At 35.9% G+C, this 23,650-nt stretch overlaps 3 protein-coding genes across 3 annotated transcripts; 2 read left to right on the top strand and 1 right to left on the bottom strand.

The window, feature by feature from the left end:
- The first annotated feature begins 10,912 nt into the window (after nucleotides 1-10,912).
- On the top strand, nucleotides 10,913-12,874 carry LOC104223474 (uncharacterized). The gene is made up of 2 exons (XM_009774927.2): nucleotides 10,913-11,887; nucleotides 12,560-12,874. The coding sequence occupies exons 1-2, from the start codon at nucleotides 11,015-11,017 to the stop codon at nucleotides 12,611-12,613; spliced, it is 927 nt and encodes a 308-aa protein (XP_009773229.1). The 5' UTR covers nucleotides 10,913-11,014; the 3' UTR covers nucleotides 12,614-12,874.
- Nucleotides 12,875-12,999: 125 nt separating this feature from the next.
- LOC104223468 (uncharacterized) lies at nucleotides 13,000-16,352 on the top strand. The gene is made up of 4 exons (XM_009774920.2): nucleotides 13,000-13,223; nucleotides 14,568-15,166; nucleotides 15,486-16,004; nucleotides 16,097-16,352. Exons 1-4 carry the CDS (start codon nucleotides 13,094-13,096, stop codon nucleotides 16,223-16,225), a joined length of 1,377 nt encoding a protein of 458 aa, XP_009773222.2. The 5' UTR covers nucleotides 13,000-13,093; the 3' UTR covers nucleotides 16,226-16,352.
- A 1,841-nt stretch (nucleotides 16,353-18,193) lies between these two features.
- LOC104223461 (mitogen-activated protein kinase 19) lies at nucleotides 18,194-23,266 on the bottom strand. The gene is made up of 10 exons (XM_070150609.1): nucleotides 22,869-23,266; nucleotides 21,909-22,317; nucleotides 21,642-21,769; nucleotides 21,431-21,490; nucleotides 20,392-20,541; nucleotides 20,132-20,287; nucleotides 19,811-20,022; nucleotides 19,608-19,709; nucleotides 19,134-19,276; nucleotides 18,194-18,901 (listed from the first exon to the last, which is right to left on the bottom strand). Exons 1-10 carry the CDS (start codon nucleotides 22,890-22,892, stop codon nucleotides 18,474-18,476), a joined length of 1,812 nt encoding a protein of 603 aa, XP_070006710.1. The 5' UTR covers nucleotides 22,893-23,266; the 3' UTR covers nucleotides 18,194-18,473.
- Between the last annotated feature and the right edge of the window lie 384 nt (nucleotides 23,267-23,650).

Below are 23,650 nucleotides of genomic sequence, written 5' to 3'. Positions count from 1 at the left end.
TTCTCAGTCACTTTCATCGTTATCCCCTCTCCAAAGCTCCGATCAAACCCCTTTCCTTCAATGGCCAAACATTCCAGATATCCTTCTACCTCTACCAGAAAAAGCACCCGTTCCAAAGCTAAACCCCCATCTATGCCTCCAGAACAAGTAGACCTAGTGTCTGATCACTCTGAGGGTTTCGCCTCTTCTCAGGGAGATTTCTCTGAACACTCTCAACTCCTAGGAGAAAAAGCCCTAGGTAAACGACCCATGGAAGAACCCCCTGTTTCCTCTACCCCAAAGAAATCCAAGGTTGATTTTTCTGCCTCTCTCGAGTCTGACCTAAACTTCTGGGATTCTCCAAATAGGGATCTTTTCATTGCTCTGAAGGACAAGTCTGTTGCTCATGGAAAGGTTGTCAACCTTGACGACATGTAACCCCTCAATTGCAAGGTCAAAAACCTCTTTGTTCATAAAGGATGGGTTAAGTTCCTCTCTATTCCTCCGCCTAAGGTATATGAACCCCTGGTAAAAATATTCTATGCCAATCTTTGTTCTAGTAAGCCTGATAGGTTGGAATCCTTAGTGTTAGGTAAGCGCATTGTTCTTGATTGTGCCCTGTTTGATTCACTCTTTCAGTGTCATTGTTCTGGTTTTCCTATGCTTTTTAAAAAACACCTGGCCTGATGATTTTGAAATTTCTTTTGACCAAGCTAAACAGTGTATTGTTAAGTGTCCCTCTGACTCCCTTCCAAACTAGTTAGGTCCCAGTGATGTTAGTTTCGAAACTGGTTCTGGCCCATATTGTAGCAACTACTTTGCTTCCCCGTACTGGTTCCTTTTCCACCTTCTCTCAAAGATACACCTTCTTAAGTTATTGCATTGTGACCAAACTCAAAATCAAGTTGTCCTCCTGGGTTATCAATTTCATGATCGAGAGTGCTGAAGATCCCACTAGTCTACCCTATGGCATGGTAATCACTCACATTCTGGAAGCTCATCAAATTTCCCTGTCCAACTATCCCTTCATCACTGTTTCGAAGTCTTACAATTCTAGAGCCTTTGCTAGTATGGGTTATGTGAGTGTAAAGGGCTCCTGGGTTAAGAAGCACGATAGTGTAGCAAAGCATACTCCTATAGAGCCCAAACCTTCACCCTTTGTTCCTCATCCTAGTCCTGGTAATCCTGATCTTGGTGACAAGCTTCGTGTCATTGACTCTCAACTCTCTGAAATCAAAAAATCTTCTCACAGCCACTCAGTCTACTGTTGGTGGCATTCATGTCATCTCCAAGGAAACAAGGTCTGATGTGTCCAAAATTAGAGTTACTTCTCAGAGTTAGGGAGAATGTTGTCAAAGCCTTCAAGGAAATTCATGACAGGTTGGATGGAGTGAGCATCTCAGCCAATGCTAGCTTTGAACAATTGAAGGAGGCCATCTGCAACACCCTTACTTATTTTCTATGCCGTTAATGTGGTTGTTTAAGACAATATTTTTTTGTTGTGCTGGTTGTGGGCCGTTTTCTCAGCCATTGGATAATTTTTATAACTCTATTGTTTAATGCTATATATTCTATTTAGTTCTTGGCTTGTTCCCTCTTTGCTGATTCCAAAAAGGGGGGAGAAGGGTATATGTAGTATCTGTACGGGTATAGTTTGTTGGCAGGAGTCGACTCTAACCATGGACTAGTCAACTGCATGAACTGAGGGGGAGTACCATAGACTAGTCAACTGCATACATTAAGGGGGAGTAAAACACAGGGAAGTCAACTGGTGTTTACACTTATATATTATTTTGTCATCATCAAAAGGGGAAGATTGTTAGATCTAGTTTTAATGATGCAAATAGTATATCTATTCAGGAAATCAATTATAGAAGAACAAGGAATCAAGAAGATACTATAAGTTCGCAGAAGTCAATCTTGATGCTTAAGGAAAGAAATTAATCAGCAAAGATTATAAATCAATCAGCAAATCTGGATGCTTAAGGGAAGAAATCAATCAGCAAAGATTATGGATAGCTACGATGGAAAGAATCAAGCAAGCCTAAACATAAGGCATTAATCAAGGACATCATATCCGGAAGATCGAAGATCCTATAAAGATTGCTAAGTGGCTAATTTCGGAAGGACCAACAATCAAGGAGCAAACCTTCATTATAAACAATTGTTGAAGGACGGATATCAAGGAAGAGCAACGACTAGCTATCTTATTCTTGGAAAGAATCAATCTCTTTCCAAGGACCAAATCTCTTGGGTTGTCAAGCCTCGTCAACAATCAATCTTCACCAAAGTATTTATACTCGGCTTTAAAACTTAGACAAATATACTTTGATCGAACCAAAAAACCCTTTCTTTGTTCTACTGCAAAACAATATTGTAGTTCTCTAAGATCTGTTGTGTAACAAGTCAGAGAAAAAAGGAGAGTTCAACATTGGTGAGGCATTGTATTAAAAAGAAACGAGTGTTAGAGGAACTGAGTTATCAAGTCATTTCCACTGTACTCGGAGAAACGCATTTACTAAAGAGAACCCTCTTGCAACCCAAGGGGACTGGACTAGGATTCACATTGAATCCAAACCAGTATAAAATTTCGGTGTCTTTAATTCCTGCACTTACTTTTTGCATTTTACTTTCTGTTATTATAACTATTAAGTCATTACATCTAGTCGACTAATTGACAAACTAGTCAACTAATAAGAGATTAAGGTTAAAAATATACAATTCACCCCCCCTCCTCTTGTACTTTCAGCGAACGCGAAGAGTGAGCTGAGTATTCATCGCGTTCGGGGGGAGGCTGTCGTGTTCGCGAGTGGGCCATCGCGATCGTGTAGAAGGATTTCTGGGTCTGAGGCAATTTTTCTTTGTGAACGCGAGAGAGCTTCCGCGTTCGCGAAGGGTTAAACCTGGACAGTCAGTATATATCTTAAAAACGAGGGTTTAAATCCAATATCACAAAAAAACATTAGAGAGCTCGGGAAAAGGTCAAATTTAAGGAGATATTCAGTGGAGCAATTGGGGTAAGTATTCTTCATTCGTATTTGGTTTAATTCCATGATTTAGTCTTGAATTTCATCATTTAATTTGAGAAATTAGAGTGGGAACCGAGAAAATGGAAGAAAAGTTTGAGAATTCTTTTGGGGATTTGAATGGGCAATTGAGGCCGGATTTTGATGAATTTGAAATGGATAGACTCGTAAGAGGATGAGGATTCTATTGATGTGATTTTTATCAGATTCCGAGATGTGGGGTCGGGGGTCGGGTTTGAGCAATTTCGGGATTTTTAGTGTAAATTGGATATTTTCGAGTGGGGTTTGTTCTCTTAACATATTTTAATGGTTATGTACTAATTTTGGTTAGATTTGGAGAATCCGGAGGTCGATTAGAAAGGGCAAAGGCATCGCGGGCTAGAGTTTGGACCGGATGGAGGTGAGTAATGATTGTAAATGTTGTCCTGAGGGTATGAAACCCTGGATTTCACATCGTTGTGCTATATTGAGGTGACACACACGCTAGATGACGAGCGTGGGGTCGTGCACCGTTGGGGATTGTAACTTAGTCCATCCCATATGACTGTTTTACTGCGTATTTGATTGAAAAACTATTTGTTATCATCATGTTTTGGGTTGAATGCCATAGTTAGGCCTCGTGCCAACTATTTGGATCCTTGCGGGATTTTTACTACTATTTTCTCACTGTTTTGATTTTATATCTGTACTCAGTCATGTTATATTATTCCCTCCGTTTCAATTTATGTGAACCCATTTGACTGGGCACAGAGTTTAAGAAAAGAGAGAAGACTTTTGAACTTGTGGTGTAAAATAAGGCACATATATTTTGTGTGGCTATAAATCATTGCATAAAGATAAATTGTTTCCAAATAAAGAAAGGGTCTTTCTTTTTTGGTACAGACCAAAAAGAAAATAGGTTCACATAAATTGAAACGGAGGGAGTATAATATTTTTATAACTCAGCCATGTTTACTCTGTTTTTAACACTTTAAATGATATTTTGGGTTATGCATCATATTTTACTGTGCCCGAGTGACTTTTTAGAGATTTCTGACTGAGTAAGGCCGAGGGCCTGTATTGTGAGGATTATTATGGGATTGGGTTGTACGCCGTAGCAATGTTGTACTGATTATGACTATGAGGCTAATGGCCTGAGTTGTACGCCACAAGGTGGCTTGATGTGAGGCCAAGAGCCTATTGATTATGCCACGAGATGGCTTGATATTGTGCTTGGGTCGTAAGGGGGCCCTCCCGGAGTCTGTACACCCCCAATGAGCGCGGGTACCCAGTGTGATATGTGATATAGCCCGAGGGGCTAGTGTTGTTCCATGTTATTGCCTGAGGGGCTGATTTTGTTGACATTTTGCCCGAGGGGCGGATTTTATGTGTTTGTCTTTTCTAACTGCTTCTCATTTAATTGATTAATTGTTAAAAAGGTGTTTTAAAAAAGCTTATACTGAACTAAGGTGTTTTTATAAGATTTCTCTATTTTATAACACTTTATTGGTTTTACTCTGCCTTTTTATAGCATGTTGTTGTGTTTTACGTGATTTCTTATCACTCAGTCTTCATTTATTGTTATTACTCACTGAGTTGGAGTACTCACTTTACTCCCTGCACTCTGTGTGCAGATTCAGGAGCTTCAGGTCCCGCCAGTGAGGGTTGATTGCTCCCAGCAGGCTATTCGGAGTCCACTAGGTAGCTGTTCGGCGTTCGCAGCCCAATGTTTCTCCCTCCTATCTTACTTTCTGTTTCTAGTTCTGTAATAGACTATATAAACTCTTTCAGACTCGTAGACACATGTTTAGATGCTCATGACTGGTAACACCCCGATGTCGGGCTGTGTTGGTTTCCTCAAATTGTACTAGTTCACTTTTATTTTGGGATTATTAGCATGTTAATGACTTAATTATGTTATTTTAATTGTTTAAAATGAATTGGGTGTTGTATCGGCTAGTCGTATCTTCACGAGAGGCGCCATCACGATCGGGTCTGGGTTTAGGGTCATGACAGAAAAACACATCATAATAATTGTCATGGTTAAAATTATCATAAGCAAAATCATATCTCGCTTTAATTTTTCCTTTAATAACTTTTTATAAGGCATGACAAAATATTTTTTGGCATACCATGATATGTACGCGACCAATGACATATTCATGTAACCACACATTAATGTTCATTATCTTTATTTCACTCAAACCTCTCGTAGAGGTGAGTTGTAATATCTATTCAACCATGCATAAGCACATTCTTATGCATATTTTGTATCACATGTATATTTTCATTTCACTTTCAGGGATGAGTCTACATTTACAATATTTATCATAATCACATTTTCAAGGAATTGACTATAATCATGTGAACGTGCTTCGTATTAACAGACCATAGTGATACATATTTCCTTCGCCTTTGAAGGACTATTTTGAAAACCCTTATTATTTTTCGTTTTACAATTACCATAATGGTGACTATTATTGTTTTGGTCTTTGACACGCCCATGTTCATTGGTCAACCACTTGTCTTTATTTAGATTTATTATGCACCACTACCCCATTCACTTCAAGAACAGAGCAAATCAACTGAGACAAGCTTCATGCTTTTTCATGAAAAATACATTATTCTTCTATAACCATCATTATATCATCAATATGGTGTATTGGAACTCAAACTCAATGCCTTACCCATATAAAGATATACTAAGCCATAATGTGTTGGGAATAGAACCAATATCTTATTATCATGATGCACCAGGACTCAAACATGATGTCTTACTCTTATGGTACGTTGAAACTCAAACCCACCGTCTTACCCTCAATCAGTGTCACTAGGCCAAAGTGCAATGGGACTCCCTCTTGCCCTTAATAATATTACCATTTTTGATGGTTATATGCACAAAGTCATTCATGAGTCAGAGTGAAATTATTATCATGTTGTTTAGATTCACAAAAAATCAAACAAATGCGCAAAGAATTTTACATTAACAACAGTTATACTAAGAAATTAATTTTTTTATGTTGCTAATTTGCAACTTAAAAAATTACACTGCCAGTTGCTTTGTTGATTAGTAATTATAACATAAAATATAATAAGAAGAGGTGATGCATCAAAGCACCTAAGCTTCTGGAGTAAATTGACCAATAGAGCGACATAAATATGTTATTGGCTATGTGTTTCAAAGTCGAAAGTCAATCTCATATTGTCATGTATACTTACTGCTAATAGGTCTTAGAAGTTCGACAAATACTCTTAATAATATTTTAAGGCAGTCAATTATTCATATGTTAGCACCTTTTCATATGTAAAAGCTATTATCAATCAGTTTGCATTTTTAAAATCAATAAAATATTAAACAACATACATTCAAAAACTTGATAAAAGAAAAATCACTTGTATCACTCATGCAAGACAGAAACCAAAAAAAAATTATGTTCATCCAAAAGTAGAAGAATTAAAGTGATGGGAGGGTCTTAGGATGGAAAGCACACATGCAGGCTGATGCATATATGAAAAAACACAACAACTACGCAACAACTAAATTGTAGTCAAAATACATAAGTTGTCGCCTGATTTATGGCTCAAATCCTCCTTACATACTTTCTGTGGACGATAATAATATTACACACACAACCTTTCTAAAGTATATCTAGTACACACCACATTTGACAGATGGCGCGCGCGTATTTTACACGTAAAAAAAGCGGGTGAATGTAAAACTTTTGGGTCTTAATCATTACTTAAACGCCATATGTCTAGCCTTTTTTACTTTTAAACTTTTTTTGAGTCAATTCTTCTTTTTCTATTTTTAACTATTTCATCTCCAAATAATTTGGTCCATTTTCCACACCCTACCACCCCACACGTTTTCCTCTTCCCCTGGCCACCCACTTTGTCTTCTCCCTAGATTAAACTCTAAAACACAACAATAATTGTAGAGCTAGATCCAAGTTCTAAATTATTAGTCATCTCCTCCAAGATTTAACCCTTTCAGATCTGCTAATGAAATCAATGACTAGTTTCTCTATATTTTTTCATAATTTTATTTTCACATCTGCTGATTCTTTCTTTGACTTCAATTTTTTTTTAATTGAATGGGTTTGAAAAGGAGGTTTATAGTGTTTGTGGATTTTGCTCTAAAAATTAATGGCGGTAGTGGTACTGTTATGACAATGGTGATTTTAATAAAAAAAAACTTTTTTGTAGAAGAAGATGGGCATCTTTAGCTCTTATTCATCTCTAAGAGTCAAGCTCCATTGGCAATATTGAGAAAATGGGACACGGTGCTACTAACTAAGGCGTTAATGGTGGAAAGATTGTGGAGAAGATGATTAAGTGGGTTGGGGCAGGGGGGAAGGAATTACTAAAAGCGGGAAAGGGTGATCTTTTTTATTTATTTTTTCTTTTTCTAAAGAAGAAATTTTAATTATGGTGTAAATTAGGTATTTTATTGTATTTTCTTTCTGTTTTGACACGTGTCACGATATTATTGGTGCGTGATATTACACATATTTTGAAAAGCTGGTCAACAAAAAGATGGTGTGTACTAGATACACTTTAGAAAGATTGCGTGTGTAATATTATTATCGTCCACAGAAAGTGTGTAAGGGGGATTTGGGTCATAGTTCAGGTGACAACTTATGTATTTTGCCCTAAATTGTATAATGAGATATCAGGATAAAGATAACGAATATTTGACCATACAAAACTGGTACCACGTGAGAGTAATTCCAATGAAACAGAGTAAAGAGACTAAGAGCTCGTTTGGCTTAGCTGATTTAGAGTAGCTGATAAGCATTAGGTGCTGAAAAGCACTTTTAAGTGCTGAAGTTGATTTAAAAAATAAGCAGTTACGTGTTTGGATAAAAGTGCTGGAATTAATAATAAGCAGTTGAAGAACGGGTATACGAAGAGTTTTGTTTAAAAAGAAGTATTTTAGGGATAGAATAGTAAATATTTTGGTCAAACCTAAAGTGCTTATAAGCTGAAATTTGATAAGTTGGGGGAGACCAACTTATGGCGTTTGGCTTATTTTTGGCTTATAAACACTTAAATATAAGCACTTTTAATTTTACCAAACGCGTAGATAAGCCAAAAAGTGCTTATAAATCAATTTGACCAGCTTATAAGCTTAATTAGCCGAAACACTCTCTAATAAAAAGCATATTCATGTAACAGTGAAAAAATTAATGTTCACCCCAAATAGTTTGTGATAACTGGGGGAAGGCTATATGTTATAAAAATCTTTGTTTTCTTTCTTATAGGCTATAGCTATAGATATCCCAATCTCAAATAATCAGAAAAGAAAACTATTATAAATAGGCTAAGATAGAGCACAACAAGGAAAGAGTAATATACTTAGGTATGATAGCAAGGAAACATTTTTTTTTTTTTTTTTACCTTCTCCCATAAGTGGGTTTCGTAGATAGAATTTGTATACCCAACTAGTAGCAAATCCCTTTTGATTTCTTCAAGCACTGAGTGCAATATGAGGTGAATAACTTTCAGTTAGCTATGTGACAGTAGTATGAGTACGTAGTGGATGAAGGCGAGCTTTGTGCTGATAACGTGTTCTAAAATAAAAACAATATAGCAAAAACTATATAATTAAGATTAATAATAGAAGAGAATGATAATATTAGAAAGTAACGTTTCTTTTTTCGTTTCAAAGTGTCTTCTTTAGGTTCATGAATGAACCTATTTATAGATACTATTGACTATTGTATTGTTACATAACATCCTAATCTAGCTATGAGCTCGAAATCAACACAAATCTAGTCATGAAGACAAGTCTAGATATGGTAAGATTTTCAAATCTCAAGTTGGACATCCACCTTCTGTTCAAGTGAATTTATAACAAAGACAAGTCACTCGTCCTATCATGACATAAATCACTTGTAGCAGTTGAGTATATTTCCTTGGTTTCACGTTTTATGTGGCTTGACTTGGCATTGTTACTAAGATTAAAGTCGATAATATATATAAATGATTAATAGAAGTGGAAAATGAAGATGAGCTTCAGCTGAGGCGAAGTTAAATGTTTAAATTGGGCATTAGGAGGAGAAAATTGTGTTGAATTTCAATGCCATCCTCACTTCTACTATCCAGTAGTCTCTTTCGCATTCTCTAGTTAACTATGTGAATGTAATAACAATTACGTTTCAATTCCAAATAAATTGGAGTTCGCTATATGAAGTTTCTCTTACCATTTTTCTCAATTTAAGGTCAACTTACACCATTATATATATAAAAAAGTTAAATATGTATAAATGATATACTATAGTAAGTAACAATATTACGAGTCTCTATATTTGTATTGGCATATCAATCTATAATAGTCAAAATACTCCTAGAAAACAATAGGTTGAAAATCAACGTACTAGCAAGACTTATTTTCAACTATAGTTACTTATGTGAATGAAATAAAAGAAGTTAAAGAGTTATAAACATATTAATTAGTCATAAGCTCCGTCACATTCTATTTGATGGGGAGAATTGAAATTATTCAATTATTATTCTATAGTCGGAATTTTTTTGAGTTTTTGCTAAATTTTTATCTGCAATTTGATTTGAAGTTTTGCATAGAGGTGCGCATTCGATTTATCGATTCGATTTTGACCCTTATCGATAATTACTTATCGATTATTGATTTGTACATATGTTTATCGTTATCGTTTCAATAAGGTTTCAATTTTTTCGATTTCGATTTATCAATTTTTGGGGCTTATCGATTTGGTTATCGATTACACCAATAAGAAAATTTGTGGGATTCCACGGAAAGTATATCTCTATAAACACGGCTAACTAATATGGACAAAAAGAAGCTAAAATAAGACGAACGTCGTTTATAAAATAAAAATTGTGTCAACAAGCACATGCAATGAAACTAAAGTAAGGGATCAAATGTATGCCACCAACACTCCAACGGTATAAAAATAAAAATAAAATACATCATCACCGCTAATTCCGACGTCAATTTCAAAAGGTGGAAATACACATCATACAACTTTACCATCGCAACTTTTTGGTCACCACTGTTGGTCAAATTAAACTTTGATGATCATACGCACGATGGAGTCTTCAACATTTATCTTGACCAAGTTGATAAAAATTGGGCCAAATCAATGAGTTCAATTATATCATCCTTAATGGTGGCCACTGGTTTAATCGATTATACTATGAGAAAAATCAAGTAGTTGGTTGTTGGCGATGTTCACTAAAAAATGCTACTGAATTCCCAGTTCATTATGCGTACACGATGGCATTTAGGACAGCTTTAACAAAGGCACGGAGAGAGGGAGAAAAGTACTTTTGAAGTCGCCGTCAGAGTTCGCCGGAGTTCACTTTCTCTGCTGGATTTGCAATTCGCGGGAGAGAGGGAGGAAGGTAAAAGCGGCGCTGAAGAATGGGTAGAGGAAATAATAGGGTTAGAGACTTAGGGTAAAAGAAATGGTATTATAGAATAAGGGTATATTTGTCTTTTTAGTATATCTTATCGGTTTGTCGATAAATCGATAATCGAAGAGGACAAAATCGAAATCGATAAACCGATAACAAATGATCGATAAACCGATTGGAATGTACCCCTAGTTTTGCAGTTTTAGTTTGGCGGGAAGTTCAAAAAGGGTGGCTCTAAAGTTTAGAAATTTGCGCCATTTCAAGTTTTCAACTAATGATGTCTTCAGCAATTTTTATTAAAAATTTAAAAAACCTTCAAATTCTCCAGGTTGGGCACGGGGCTTTACCTCATCTACTGAAATTAAAAATAGTAAGTAGTAAGTCGAAACTACACCGTTTCAAGCGCATTAATGGCGCAAAATTCTAAACTTTAGAGCCACCCATTTAAACTTCCCGCTAAATTAAAACTTCAAATCAAATTACAGTTAAAAATTTAGCAAAATCTCAAAAAAAAATTGGCTGCTCTTCTCCCGGGTTTTTCTTCCCTACTTCATCCTCTCTCTTTTCACAAATTTCCTAACTCCCAACTTTTTCTTCCTCCTTCTGTCCCAAAAAAGAAAAAAGAAAATCAAATGGGGGGCAAGCTTCAGTTTTTACCACCAGCCAAAAGATTCATGTTAATGCAGCAACAACAACACAAAGATAATGGCTCTGTTTCATCTTCACAACTTCCTGCTAAAAAGCGAAAATTCTCTCCTGAAAAAACACCCTTCTTTTCCGATAGCACCGGTGTTACTACTCTCTGCTTGCCAGCCAAAAAACGTGTTTGGGCTTTTCACCCATTTGACCTCAATATTGAATATAATCCAATTTCTTCTCTCAATGAAACTAAAGAAGAAACATTAATTAGTCAAGCTGACATCACTCCTCAACAAGCTGCAAAAACAAATGACGATGATAACGAAGACGGCATTATCTGTGCTATTTGTGAAAGCACAGATGGAGACCCATCAGATCCAATAGTTTTGTGCGACGGTTGTGATTTAATGGTCCATACAACTTGCTACGGTCATCCTTTTACAAAGGGAATACCAGAAGGTGATTGGTTTTGTGCTCAATGTTTGGCCTCAGAAACAGAGAGCCGAAACCCTCTTACTTGTTGTCTCTGTCCTGAAACCGGTGGAGCCCTAAAACCCACTGTGAATGAGGGTAAATGGGCTCATGTTGTTTGTGCACTTTTTGTTCCTGAAGTTTTCTTTGCTGATCCAGAAGGACGTGAAGGAATTGATTTCAGTAAAGTGCCTAAAAGAAGATGGGAACAAAAGTGTTATATTTGTAAATCCAGAAATGGTTGTGCTATTGATTGTTCTGAGCCGAAATGCCCTTTGTCTTTTCATGTGACTTGTGGGTTGCAACAACAACTCTGTATTGAGTACACAGAAGGAAAGAACAAGGCTGCTGTTGTTGCTGGTTTTTGCAGAAGCCACACTGAACTATGGAAAAAGGTTGAGTCTTTTTCCTTCTACCTTTGCTTGTTATCTTTTCCCCCCTTTCATTTAGCTTGTATATATTGATACTATATAAAAGAGCATTTATATTATTAATGTAGTTTAACTTGTTATGACATGCAAAATGTTTTTACTTTTCAGGTTATTAATATTTTTTGTTACTACGCTTTCATTTTTATAGATGGCAAATTTCCTTATTTTCATTTTTACTAATCTTTCTTTTTTGTAGACAGTCAGTTTTTGAGGTTACTAATCTTTCTTTTATGTAGATCGTAAATTGTCTTATTTTCCAGGTTATTAATTCATGTTATTTATAGATGATTATTAATATTGCTGACTGCTATTGCTCCTTCCATCTAATTTTTTTGGCTCTTAGCCTTTGTTGTTAATATTGCTTATACTACTATTTTTCTCTCTTTCTTGAGTTTAGCATCTATCTAAAACAACTTCTTTACAGGTTGGGCTAAGGTCACTTGCCCAGACTCCACTTGTGGGATTCTATTGGTTTTTTTATTGTTGTTATTGTTATTAATTAGTACTAGTAGTTACTCCTATATTTTAGATGATTTGAAAGAGTATTTTTTCTTTTTACTTTGGTATATATAAGTTAAACTCTTATTGTTTCAACGTTTTTAATTTTCGTGTTAACGGGTAATTTTTGGTGTGCAGCAACAACAAACAGGGAAGTTCAAGATTGTGCCAAGAGATGAAGTTGACAGATAAGACTATACATCTACGATGATTAAGCAGAATTGCAGAAACAGACGATTGAGAATCCTAGTTTTTAGTAGTGGATTAGTAGTAGAGTAGTTGATCTCTAATAGTATTCTGTGATTGTTTAAGTTCGTAATCATTTTCTTCTATACTTATTGAAGTCTTCCATTTTGTTTCCAACTTCATTGTTAAGTACTTATTAATTGGCACCCGAGAAAATCTGAAAAGAGACTGTTATTGGACTCTATGAGGACTCTAATATTGAAAGATTGATGAAAGTCTTATTTGGATAAACTCTCCATAAATTTTGATCATATCCAATCACAATAACAAATCTTATAAATGGGGTTACCATATTTTAATCATCTACGTTTCACAACTATGCTCAATATGGCTTCAAGTTTGCGATTTTGGGTGTGTTTCCAAATAGTTTTAGTACTTTTGGGGTCATGTAATTGTAAAGAGAAATCAGCAATAGGAGATCCAGGGATGAGAAGGGATAATTTAAGAGTGGCAATAGAGGCATGGAATCAATGCAATGAGGTACATGAAGAGGCTCCTAACATGGGAAGTCCTAGGCAAGCTGATTGTTTTGATGTTGAAAAATCGAAATCTAGCAGTAAGCCAATTCTCCATCTCTAGTTTAAAATTTTATTATTCACCTTGGTCTTTACATAAGGCTATATAGAATTACTGTGATTAAGTGATAAAAAGAGAAAGGTTTGTGTTAATTAACTATGGTCATGTGACTGATAACAATATAGTGAAGTCATATGTTATTAGATTAATGTAAACACTACTTGTGGCTAAGTAGTTTTTCACATGTTAAGTAGGTATTCTTCCATTTTTCTAAGCAATTAGTTTGTGCATCTTTATCAAAAAGACATAAAAATTTATCCACGTTTGATATTTATACCAAACCATGTGATAAATTAAGGTGAGAGAGTGTTAATTATGATTTAGTGATAACCATGTTTATGAAGACATGTGTTATGTTTTTGTTGGATTGATGCAAATTTACAAACACCTTATGCGGAAAGTTTTTACCGTCAAAAGACTTTTTTATACTAGAATTAGTGTTATGCTCGTTTTGTATACCATGTGACTACAAATTTAGTACTCCACAACCTACAAGGAAGGAGTCAATTACTCCGAGGCGGCTTAACCCCAAGCCACTAAAGTGGTCGTTTTAGGCCTCACAAAATTAGAGTCCCCAAAAACTACTATTTTTATATGTAATTTAAATATTTATTGTATTTATTATTAAATAGTAATAAGAAATTTTTTCAACCATCCTTTGCTACTTTGTCACCAATCATTAATAACATAGTTTTATATTTTATGTGCTCTTTTTTCGGAGTTGGTTTAGAAAATTCAAATGAAAGTGAAAGACAATTAAATCTGTAGTTACTTTTCCAACTTGAATAAATTTTATTTACAATTCTAACTTTGTAAGATATTTTCTTTCAAGATCTCTATAGACATACTTTAAGCTATCATCGTTGTAAATATAAATTTCTACATGATTATTACTTTGGGAGGCAATGCTATATAGTGAGTTAATTATGTTGACAGTCATGTAAAAAGAAAAAAATTAAAAATTAAACTTAATAAAATCTTAACAATGTTAGTAATCTTTCAATAAAGATTAAAGGGGTTGGTTACATCGTCAAAATGAAATTGTTGGGTACATCGTCAAGATAAAAGTGCATCTCGAAAAGTTAAAAGAATAAACTTCAAAAAAATATTTGAAATTATTAAACAAGTTTAAGGCCTCTTATTACGTACTGGCTTTAGGCCTCTAAGACTATTGAGCCACCTCTGCAATTACTTCACCAAAAAATATAGGCTTGTATTCTGTTCCTATATATCCGATACATAGTTGTAAAGAGAGTATATACACTTACTAAAACCTCTTTATCTTTTGTTGTCTATTGCAAGTTATCATGCTTTTGTTTTGCAGTGAAGCTGGTTCACTTAGTGAACGATTATGATAACAAGCTGAGCATAAACGATGCCAAAAACCTAGGACTAGAGAATCTGGACGTGAATAAATATGCAGCCTGGAAAGAATTGTTCTTGGGATCCAAATGCCAAGTTCAAGATGATCCAAACCCATGGAATTTCTGGATGATTATGCTCAAGAGTGGTAACATGGACACCACAGCTGCTATTTGTCCCAAAAATGGCAAACCATCTCAACCATTTCCACCCGAGTCGCGCTTTCCATGTTTTGGCAAAGGTTGCATGAACATGCCTAAGATATACCATGACTACACCACATTACATAGCCATAAGCACATTGTAAAGCATAGAAAATTGAAGGGAAGTTTTCATGGGACATGGGATTTGGATGCTGATATTTACAAGGCAGAAACTCAAAATGATACTTCCTTTTTCTCAGTTACTTGGCATAAGCAACTTGGAAAAGGAAGCTGGAAATTTCATCATATCTTGAAAACTTCATCAAAGTACCCTTGGTTGATGCTTTACTTGAGGTCAGATGCAACCACTGGAGTTTCTGGTGGATATCATTATGAAACAAGAGGCATGTCAAAAATAGTAGGTTTCTCTTCCAAATCTTTGCATTCTTGAAATTTTCATTACTATTATGTTCTTGTTATACATACAATGTCTTGAAAGAATGAAAAAGATCAATATACCTGATACCACATAGTTGGGGTTAAGTTTTAGCCATGTTAGTACATTTACTTTAGCTCCAAATTGCTTAGAGTTTTTCGACATGTCATACATTTATATGCCAATAGAAAATATAGAAGCAGTGATTGGACTTGAGGCATAATTGTTATTGTTGCTGCTGCTGCTGTTGTTTTATTCTTGTTATACATTCTTATATTCTGGTCTGCTGATATGGAATTAGGTCCCAAAGTCACCAAATTTCAAAGTGAAGTTCACTTTGGATGTGAAAAGAGGAGGTGGTCCAAGTAGCCAATTTTATCTAATGGACATAGGCAGCTGCTGGAAGAACAATGGACAGCCTTGTGATGGGGATGTTACCACAGACGTAACACGATACAGTGAAATGATCATTAATCCTGATACTGAAGCATGGTGCAACCCCACAAATAATTTAAGGCTGTGTCCACCTTACCATACTTTTGCAAATGGAACACGCGTTCATCGGACTGATAAGGCAAGATTTCCTTATGATGCTTATCATGTGTATTGCTCCCCAGGGAATGGAAAGTATCTTGAAGAACCATTCAACTATTGTGATGAATATAGCAATCCTCAAGCTCAGGAAATACTTCAAATTCTGCCTCACCCTGTTTGGGGAGAATATGGATATCCAACTAAGAAAGGGGAAGGATGGACAGGAGATCCAAGAACTTGGGAACTTGATGTTGGCAGACTCTCACAATCACTTTACTTCTATCAGGTACTATAATTTTTGGAACAAAATATATGTATAAAACCCCTTATACAGGATGAATCATTTCATAACTTTATATTTTCTTGATGATATTGCAGGATCCTGGCACAAAACCTGTTGAAAGGCATTGGCCATCTGTTGATTTGGGTACTGAGATATATGTTAGTGGAAATCAAGTTGCTGAGTGGATCGTTAGCGACTTTGATATCATTGTGACAGATGAATAGTTTCACTTTGGTTAGGAATAGTGTGTAGTTTTTTTGCTTGTTTCACTTAGAACTTTAGTAGAACTCTGTAAGGATTCGATATTCTTTTGTTTATGTTTATATAAATCAATTAAGGCATACCGGCAAGTGTTCTTGCCTGATCATCTATGAAAGAATTGACGCATTACCAGATATAAGCTGAAATTCATGCAGTAATGGGAAGGTCAGACTAAAATTGCTTGAATGCTTAGTGAAGAAGGGGCCATTACATTTCAATTATTGTAGTCAAAGTACATATTACTACTATCATTCTATAAAGGAAATGTGTCAAAATCTTGAAACAGTAAAAACCAAACACTGGAATGACTAAGTGGACCATGATGAATGTCACAGTTCTTAGACCTTCAGACGGTCCGTCAGAGACATAAATATAGTATGTTTTAAGAAACTATTAATCCAAAATATGATATCTATGCGAAAAGACAGTAAATACAGAGAGCAAGTTATTAATGAAGAAGAAATAAATTTGTCATATCAAATACCTTCTTTCAAGAATTATGGGCACTGTGTTGATAAATTTGTTATATCTTGGCAGCTAATGTGAGGTGATAAGCCTCTTGGTAGTATAGGATGAGAATGCTAAAGAAAGTAAACATGGATTTGTTAATTAGTAAACATATTCATATAATCATAACCCTTTCCACGAGAAACTGGATCTTGCTTTGACGAAGGCTGCATGAACATGCTTCTGCTGCTGATATATCATAACAATACAAGAGTGGAAGACTTTCAAAACTAAGTGCTAGTAGTTTCTACGAACATGGGAGCCATGTCAATTAGGCAGAAGTAGATATTAATACATCATATATGCAGTAGATGTGGAAGAAGGAAGTCGGGAAGAATCGTTACTTCTTTCATCTCAGAAATACACATGGACCATCTGGTGGAATATCATTAACAGAAGAGGGGAATGCTGAAAACTGCAAGTGTTTGGTTCGAATATGGATGTTCCATTAATTAAAGAAGGGAACGATCCAGGAACTAGGATATTTCATGTTCATGAAGATTCCTGGTTCGAATCCTAGCTACAGTGCTCAGCGTCAGCTAATCCTTTCCAACTTTGATTGGCAGATTTACCCCGAAATAAGATTATGGCATATAATAGTAAGATGAAGATGTCAGGTCCTTATCCTAACTACAACACTCTGTGTAATCACATTTTTATTCCAACCTTGGTGGATAGGTTTATCCAATAATTGTGATATAGGCTGTAGAGTGTAGAATATTGTCTGATAGATTAGTCAAGGAGAACTTAAGCTGCAATGATACTACTCTCCCCATAGCTTCGTAAAAATAGCACAGGCTAGCTAGTATTCGAACTGATCATTCAAAAATAGCCAGTATTTGCAAAGTCATTGAAAAATAGCCACTATTTTGTTACAATACGGAAAATTCCAACATAATATACTGGAGATTGGTGTGCCTGTGTATGAACTTCCAGCATATTATGTTGGAACTCCAACACGCAGAAAGTTCCAGTATAATATACTGGTGCTCCAATCTCCAGTATATTATGCTGGACCGGTATTATACTGGAACTCCAGTATATTATATTGGAGTTCCAATATAATTTATTGGAACTCCAATATATTATACTGGAGTAATTTTCCGAATTTTGAACACTGTTTTCGTTCAGATTTATCTTTACATGAAAAGTGACTAAATTTTGATTACTTTCGAAACTGTGACTATTTTTGAATGACTAGTTGTAAATCTGGCTATTTTTTAATTTCTCCCCTCCCCATAGCTTCTGATTGTCCACCAGTCAAGAATTATTGGCCATCCATCGTTTTAAGTAACAAAAATTTTCATTATTTCTGGCTTGCTCTCTTTTGATGCTTAAGGTTGAATAGATTTCTTTTTCGTTTAATATCTTTCTCACTATAGGCAGGAAATAGGCAGAGTTGAGCACATGAAAGTAAAGGTCTGTCAGAGGAACAATTTTTTCCCTTCATTAATATCAATGACGCAGTACCTATATATATACAGGGGCATAAATACTAACTCAGCAGGGTACACACTAAGCTAAAGAATGCCTATTTAGAGACCCTCACTAATTCCATATCAATGATTTTTATCTACCGCGTAACAGATTGCTCTTCAAATCTCCCGTGCTGCTTGAATTGAGGAAAATGCACACCTTGAACTGTCTCAACTACAAGATGGATGTTGTCACTTGATTCAAAGACCATTAAAGATAGATAATCTGCTAGGTTAGACCATACTGAACGGTGCTAACCTCTCTGTGAGCAGCAACAGCAACAGCTGCAGCCCCGACTGCCCCAAACTGTGTTTGTGCCTGTAGTAGTTTTGCATCTATGGCAAGTTGACCTCCCAACTGTGCTACCTTTGCCTGTGTATGGTAGTACGGGTTGGTGTTCATATCGATACTCATACTAGCCGTCGACTTGGCAACCATGCACTGCCCAGGTTGCTGCTTAACTTGAGAGCGGTCCTTCTCTGCTTCGGCTCTATACTTCTCTAGATTTGCAGAATTACTTCTGAACAAATAATGTGGAGAAATGCCATGCGGTGGGAGGACAGGGTTCTGGGAATATACTCTTCCATCAGCGACTTCTTTGATGCTTCTGTCACCATCATATCGTAAAACCGGCCCTACTACTCTTCCAGGTTTGGCTGAAAAATGATCGAACTGGCTATTAGAGAAGAATCCAACATACATGCACCCCACCATCAAAAATATTTGGCAAGGGCGTTAAAAAGCAAATCCAATAAGCATTCAACATTCTCTAAGTTTCAGCATTACATATATACTTGTTGGGACACCACGTATATATGATCTTTTTGAAAACGTAGACATAACGTACATTATTGCTGGGAGTACCAGCACAGAAAATGTTAACCATACCTGTGGGTACTCGAGGTGGTGGTCGCAAAACCTTCTGGTCTGTGACTCTGACGCCAACAGTTGCCTTTTCTGTTACTTGCCTATGATCAAACATAGGGTTCTGTTGTGTTCTGGGGGGGATGGTACTTGAATTAACCGTAGATCTGCAACACATTTAAGAACATATGTGAGAAAGGCCCAGATAAACAGACTGAAAAGGAGAGAGCACAAGGGAAAAGGGTAGGAGCCACGCTCTCGGAGTCTCAGGCAACAGCTTTTCCAATTTAATGCACAAATTATTATTCCAAATCTGAACTTTCTCAGAAAGCATGAAAGTACATCTTCTTATTGTTCAGTCAGGCCACTTCTCCAGCAAATACAAAAATAAATAAAAGCTCTTTTTGTGGGAGAGATAAAGTGAAACGAAAGGAACATATTCATGAAGACAAAACCAACAAAACATCATGGAGACAAACACAACTAATGGACTCTTACCGTGGGAGAGAGACATGCTTTCGACCAGGAGGAATTACTGGACCACTTTTACCACTATTTTCCTCGAGATAGGCAAATTGCCTTCTGAAATTACCAATGGCACTGCATATTCAATGATTGTTAAAATATCAATCAGTAACTTAGACAAGATATTATGGTACAAGAAAACAGAGACAAGAAATAGTAGAGAAGTATATTACAACCTAGGATAGACAAAATTTGCCCCATCATTTCCAGCCATGTAGTCCTTCAGAAGCTGAGGATGGTACTCTAGTATCTCCCGAAATATTAGTTCTCTAATGTCCTCCTTGGTGACCCTACGCCGCTCAAACTCGAACTCCAGCTTCGAGATTGGTGGACTAGAAGGTTCCCTCTCAATCTTGGCCAGTCCCTTGAAGTAAGGATCAGCCAAAGCCTAAAAGATAGGAGGAAAAACACAATAAATGAGAATGAAATTAGATAGGGACAAGCACACAGAGATTCCATTGTAATCTTAACACCACTAATATATGAGGGAGAGTTACCTGTTCAGCAGTTGGGCGATCCTTTGGATCAAATGCTAACAGCCTCCGCAAAAGCCCGAGAGCCAAAGGATCTGCATTCGGAAATTTCTCGGTAAAAGGAACTGGGCTCTTTGTCCACATGTCTGTCAAATACTTCCTTGCCTTCTCATTGCGAACCTGCACTCAAGAGGGAATGCTCTTCAATCAATTTGTTGTCGAACAATGCTAACATAAAAAAAAAAAAAAAAAAAAAAAAAAACAAATAGACTGATGTCTCTTACCCCAGATACGATATCAGCTGATGGTGTCCCAAGAAGATCAGTAATCAAATCCAACTGGTGCACAACACTTTTGCCTGGAAACAATGGTTTCCCTGTCAGGACCTCCGCAAAGATACACCCAATACTCCAGATATCAATAGCAGGTGTATACTGCAAGGAATTCAAGCATGAATTAGAAGACAAATCAGCAAAAAGATCAGTAAAGTCCTGGTGAAAAATTGACCCAAGACCTAACACAATTACCTGAAGAATAGAAAAATCAACTTCCAGGAGAGTTCAATAAGTCCTCCCTGAACAAGAACGGTTTTAATCTACACATCACTATTTAATACACTCGGAACGGAACAAAAATCTGTTATTCTAACTAGAAAGCCCTTCCTTTTAACACTATCATTATACACGACATGGCAACAATACTGAATAACAAGTACCTTTTCACCTTTCTAAAGCATGGGGAAAAGGAGTCTTTACATGATGCCAAAACGGCATCTAAGCAATTGAATCCAGCAAAAACAGGCACGAAAATGCTCTGTGATTATGCATGAGCTATTGCAAGGTGGCTAATTAATTGACGACTAAATATGTAATCCTAAGGTACAAAATAAAACAACGCAAGGAGGGGTTTTGCGATACTTGACAACTATAATTTTTTTTAAAGTGAAAAGTATTCTGACATATTAAAAAAATCACCTAAGACGAAATTCTAGAATGGAACTCATAGATAAGGTACAACATAAAACGTACTAGCTATTATCGGGGAGCTGAAACAAGCTGCACATTATTTGCATATATTACCTTAGAGAAGAAAGACCCACATAGCTAAATATGTAATCCTAAGGTACAAAATAAAACAACGCAAGGAGGGGTTTTGCGATACTTGACAACTATAATTTTTTTTAAAGTGAAAAGTATTCTGACATATTAAAAAAATCACCTAAGACGAAATTCTAGAATGGAACTCATAGATAAGGTACAACATAAAACGTACTAGCTATTATCGGGGAGCTGAAACAAGCTGCACATTATTTGCATATATTACCTTAGAGAAGAAAGACCCACATAGCTCTGGTGCTCGATACCACCTTGTAGCAACATAATCCTGCATAATGTGTCACAACAAGACAAAAATGAAGAATGTTTTAGTCAAAATGAAGGAAAACGTTCACCATCTTAGTGATGCTTTAATACATGATCTAAACTAAATCCAAGTAACCCTTATATATGACATGTGAGCTAAAATGAAAGCTTACCGTCCAAAATATACTAGTTGGAGTATCACTGAATGCAACCCTTGCCAATCCAAAGTCACATATTTTGAGTTTACAATTCGCATTTGCCAATATATTTTTGGGCTTAAGATCTCGGTGGTACACATTTGCTGAAATGAATATATATCAGTCAGAACGGGGAATGGGGAAAAACAGGACCCTCATCCACGGGCTGAAAATAAACATCCTTAGGAAAAGTTAATGATATATCATCAATACTAAAAGTTAGTACATTCACTAGACTATCACCTGTGTGCATAAACTTCAATGCTCGCAGCATCTGATAGAGGAAAAACCGATGGTGCTCATGTGTCAAGTCATCGTTGGCCTTAATGACATGGTGAAGATCAGATTCCATAAGCTCAAAAACAACATAAATATCTCGAAATTCTCGTCTTGAAGGTGGTAACATGATTCGCTTAATTTCAACAATATCGGGATGCCTAAGAAGTCTAAGCAATTTGACTTCACGCAGAATTCGTATTGCATCAGAGATGTGCTCGAAAATATCAGTTATTTTCTTTATAGCCACTTTCTCTCCTGTATGAGTGTCAATGGCAGCACAAACTACTCCATAGCTTCCCTTGCCTATAACTTCCAAAATTTTATACCTATTCGCATCACCATACTCGGTGAAGAACTCCACTTCTTTGGAACTCTGTATGATCATTAACAAAGAATCAGAACATACATTCCATTGTAGTAAATATAAGATGAAATTTGTATGGTGCTCAAAATATATGTTAATGCAATATTCAAATAATATTCCTAGATGATCAACCTTTCAAGAGACAGAAATAAGGATTAATTTGTAACTTGAATAGAGAATGTGACCAGATTTGAAAATTAGACCACACAATCATGAAATACTATTTCAGAGCAAAAAAGAGGCCAAGCAAAGAACTTAAGAATCAGATCACATTTCGAATTGACATAGTAGTTAGGATAAAGTAAAAATTTGGAATCAAGAAAACCAAAAAAAAAAAAAAAAAATGAAGACTCGCAGCTGAGTCAATCAGTCAATTATGGCTCAACTCTACCTAGATGGGTTCGGCTATATCCATTTCCTCTATATTTCATTTGAAAAAAATTCTGTCTTTTAATTAAGGCAAATTAGGGTTATCTAGGAAATATCAAATCAAGATCTCTCCTTTCTTAAAAAGAACAAAAAAAAAAAAAAAATTGAAAGAGGACGAGAAAGAAAGAAACCTTCTTGCGATAATCTTGCTGCATCTTCAATACTTGTTAAACAATTCGGGGAAACCAATAAATTCCAAAAGAGGATATGTTGAGGGTATTAAACAAACAATGTGATCAAAAAAAACAAATCCCAAAAAATTAGAGAATAAATGAGAATTTAGCCGCAGTTGCCCCAGCGACACCAACTACGGATAACCAAACGGCAGTCCCTCGTTATTCTCTCCCAAATCAGCACCAACTTACTCATCCACTTCTCAATTAACCCAACTTTGATTCTCTTCTAACACTAACACATACACACAATTAAACACTATCAGTTGAATCCTACAAAACTTTAAAGGAAGAAGTGTAACCCTTTTCGGGTTTTGGGAAGAGATGGAGCAAACAATTGAAGAGAAGGAAGAAAGGAGAGGAAATATGGGTGAGCTTTCGGGTCTTTTTAAAGGCAAGGAAAGCCTGTGCCTTTGCGTGTTTCTGCGGTTGTGTTTTCCCCTCTTTTTTATTTTTTCACTTTTTCCTTGTTTTTTCCCTCTATTTCTATTTCTATATTTCATTTGAAAAAGAAAAATTACCCAAATACTCTAAAACTTTATTTTATCAAAAATTGAAGTTTATGCGATATACTATTGGTCAATTTATTTAGCACTTTTTTCCTTTTTGTTTGTCCCTAAATATCAGGGCATATTTATATTAATAAAATCTAGTTAAAACATATTTATGCTACTGTTAAGATTTGTTTTGGTACAAGACTACTTTCAGTATTTTATAAATATATGTCCTATATGTCAAAT

This window comes from Nicotiana sylvestris, chromosome 7 (genome assembly GCF_000393655.2).
Source record: "Nicotiana sylvestris chromosome 7, ASM39365v2, whole genome shotgun sequence".
Lineage (NCBI taxonomy): Eukaryota > Viridiplantae > Streptophyta > Magnoliopsida > Solanales > Solanaceae > Nicotiana > Nicotiana sylvestris.
Note: the sequence above shows the minus strand (reverse complement) of the source record. Positions and strands in the feature narration are given on the sequence as shown.

What these genes read in the sequence shown, in the direction of transcription:
- LOC104223474 (XM_009774927.2), top strand. Translation starts at nt 11,015, where the DNA reads ATGGGGGGCAAGCTTCAGTTTTTACCACCAGCCAAAAGATTCATGTTA. An exon ending in ACACTGAACTATGGAAAAAG is followed by an intron (nt 11,888 to 12,559) that starts GTTGAGTCTTTT and finishes TTTGGTGTGCAG; the next exon opens with CAACAACAAACAGGGAAGTT.
- LOC104223468 (XM_009774920.2), top strand. Translation starts at nt 13,094, where the DNA reads ATGAGAAGGGATAATTTAAGAGTGGCAATAGAGGCATGGAATCAATGC. An exon ending in TGAAAAATCGAAATCTAGCA is followed by an intron (nt 13,224 to 14,567) that starts GTAAGCCAATTC and finishes TTTGTTTTGCAG; the next exon opens with TGAAGCTGGTTCACTTAGTG. An exon ending in CAAGAGGCATGTCAAAAATA is followed by an intron (nt 15,167 to 15,485) that starts GTAGGTTTCTCT and finishes ATATGGAATTAG; the next exon opens with GTCCCAAAGTCACCAAATTT.
- LOC104223461 (XM_070150609.1), bottom strand. Translation starts at nt 22,892, where the DNA reads ATGCAGCAAGATTATCGCAAGAAG. An exon ending in ATTGAAGTTTATGCACACAG is followed by an intron (nt 21,770 to 21,908) that starts GTGATAGTCTAG and finishes TATTCATTTCAG; the next exon opens with CAAATGTGTACCACCGAGAT. An exon ending in ACCACCTCGAGTACCCACAG is followed by an intron (nt 18,902 to 19,133) that starts GTATGGTTAACA and finishes ATCATTTTTCAG; the next exon opens with CCAAACCTGGAAGAGTAGTA.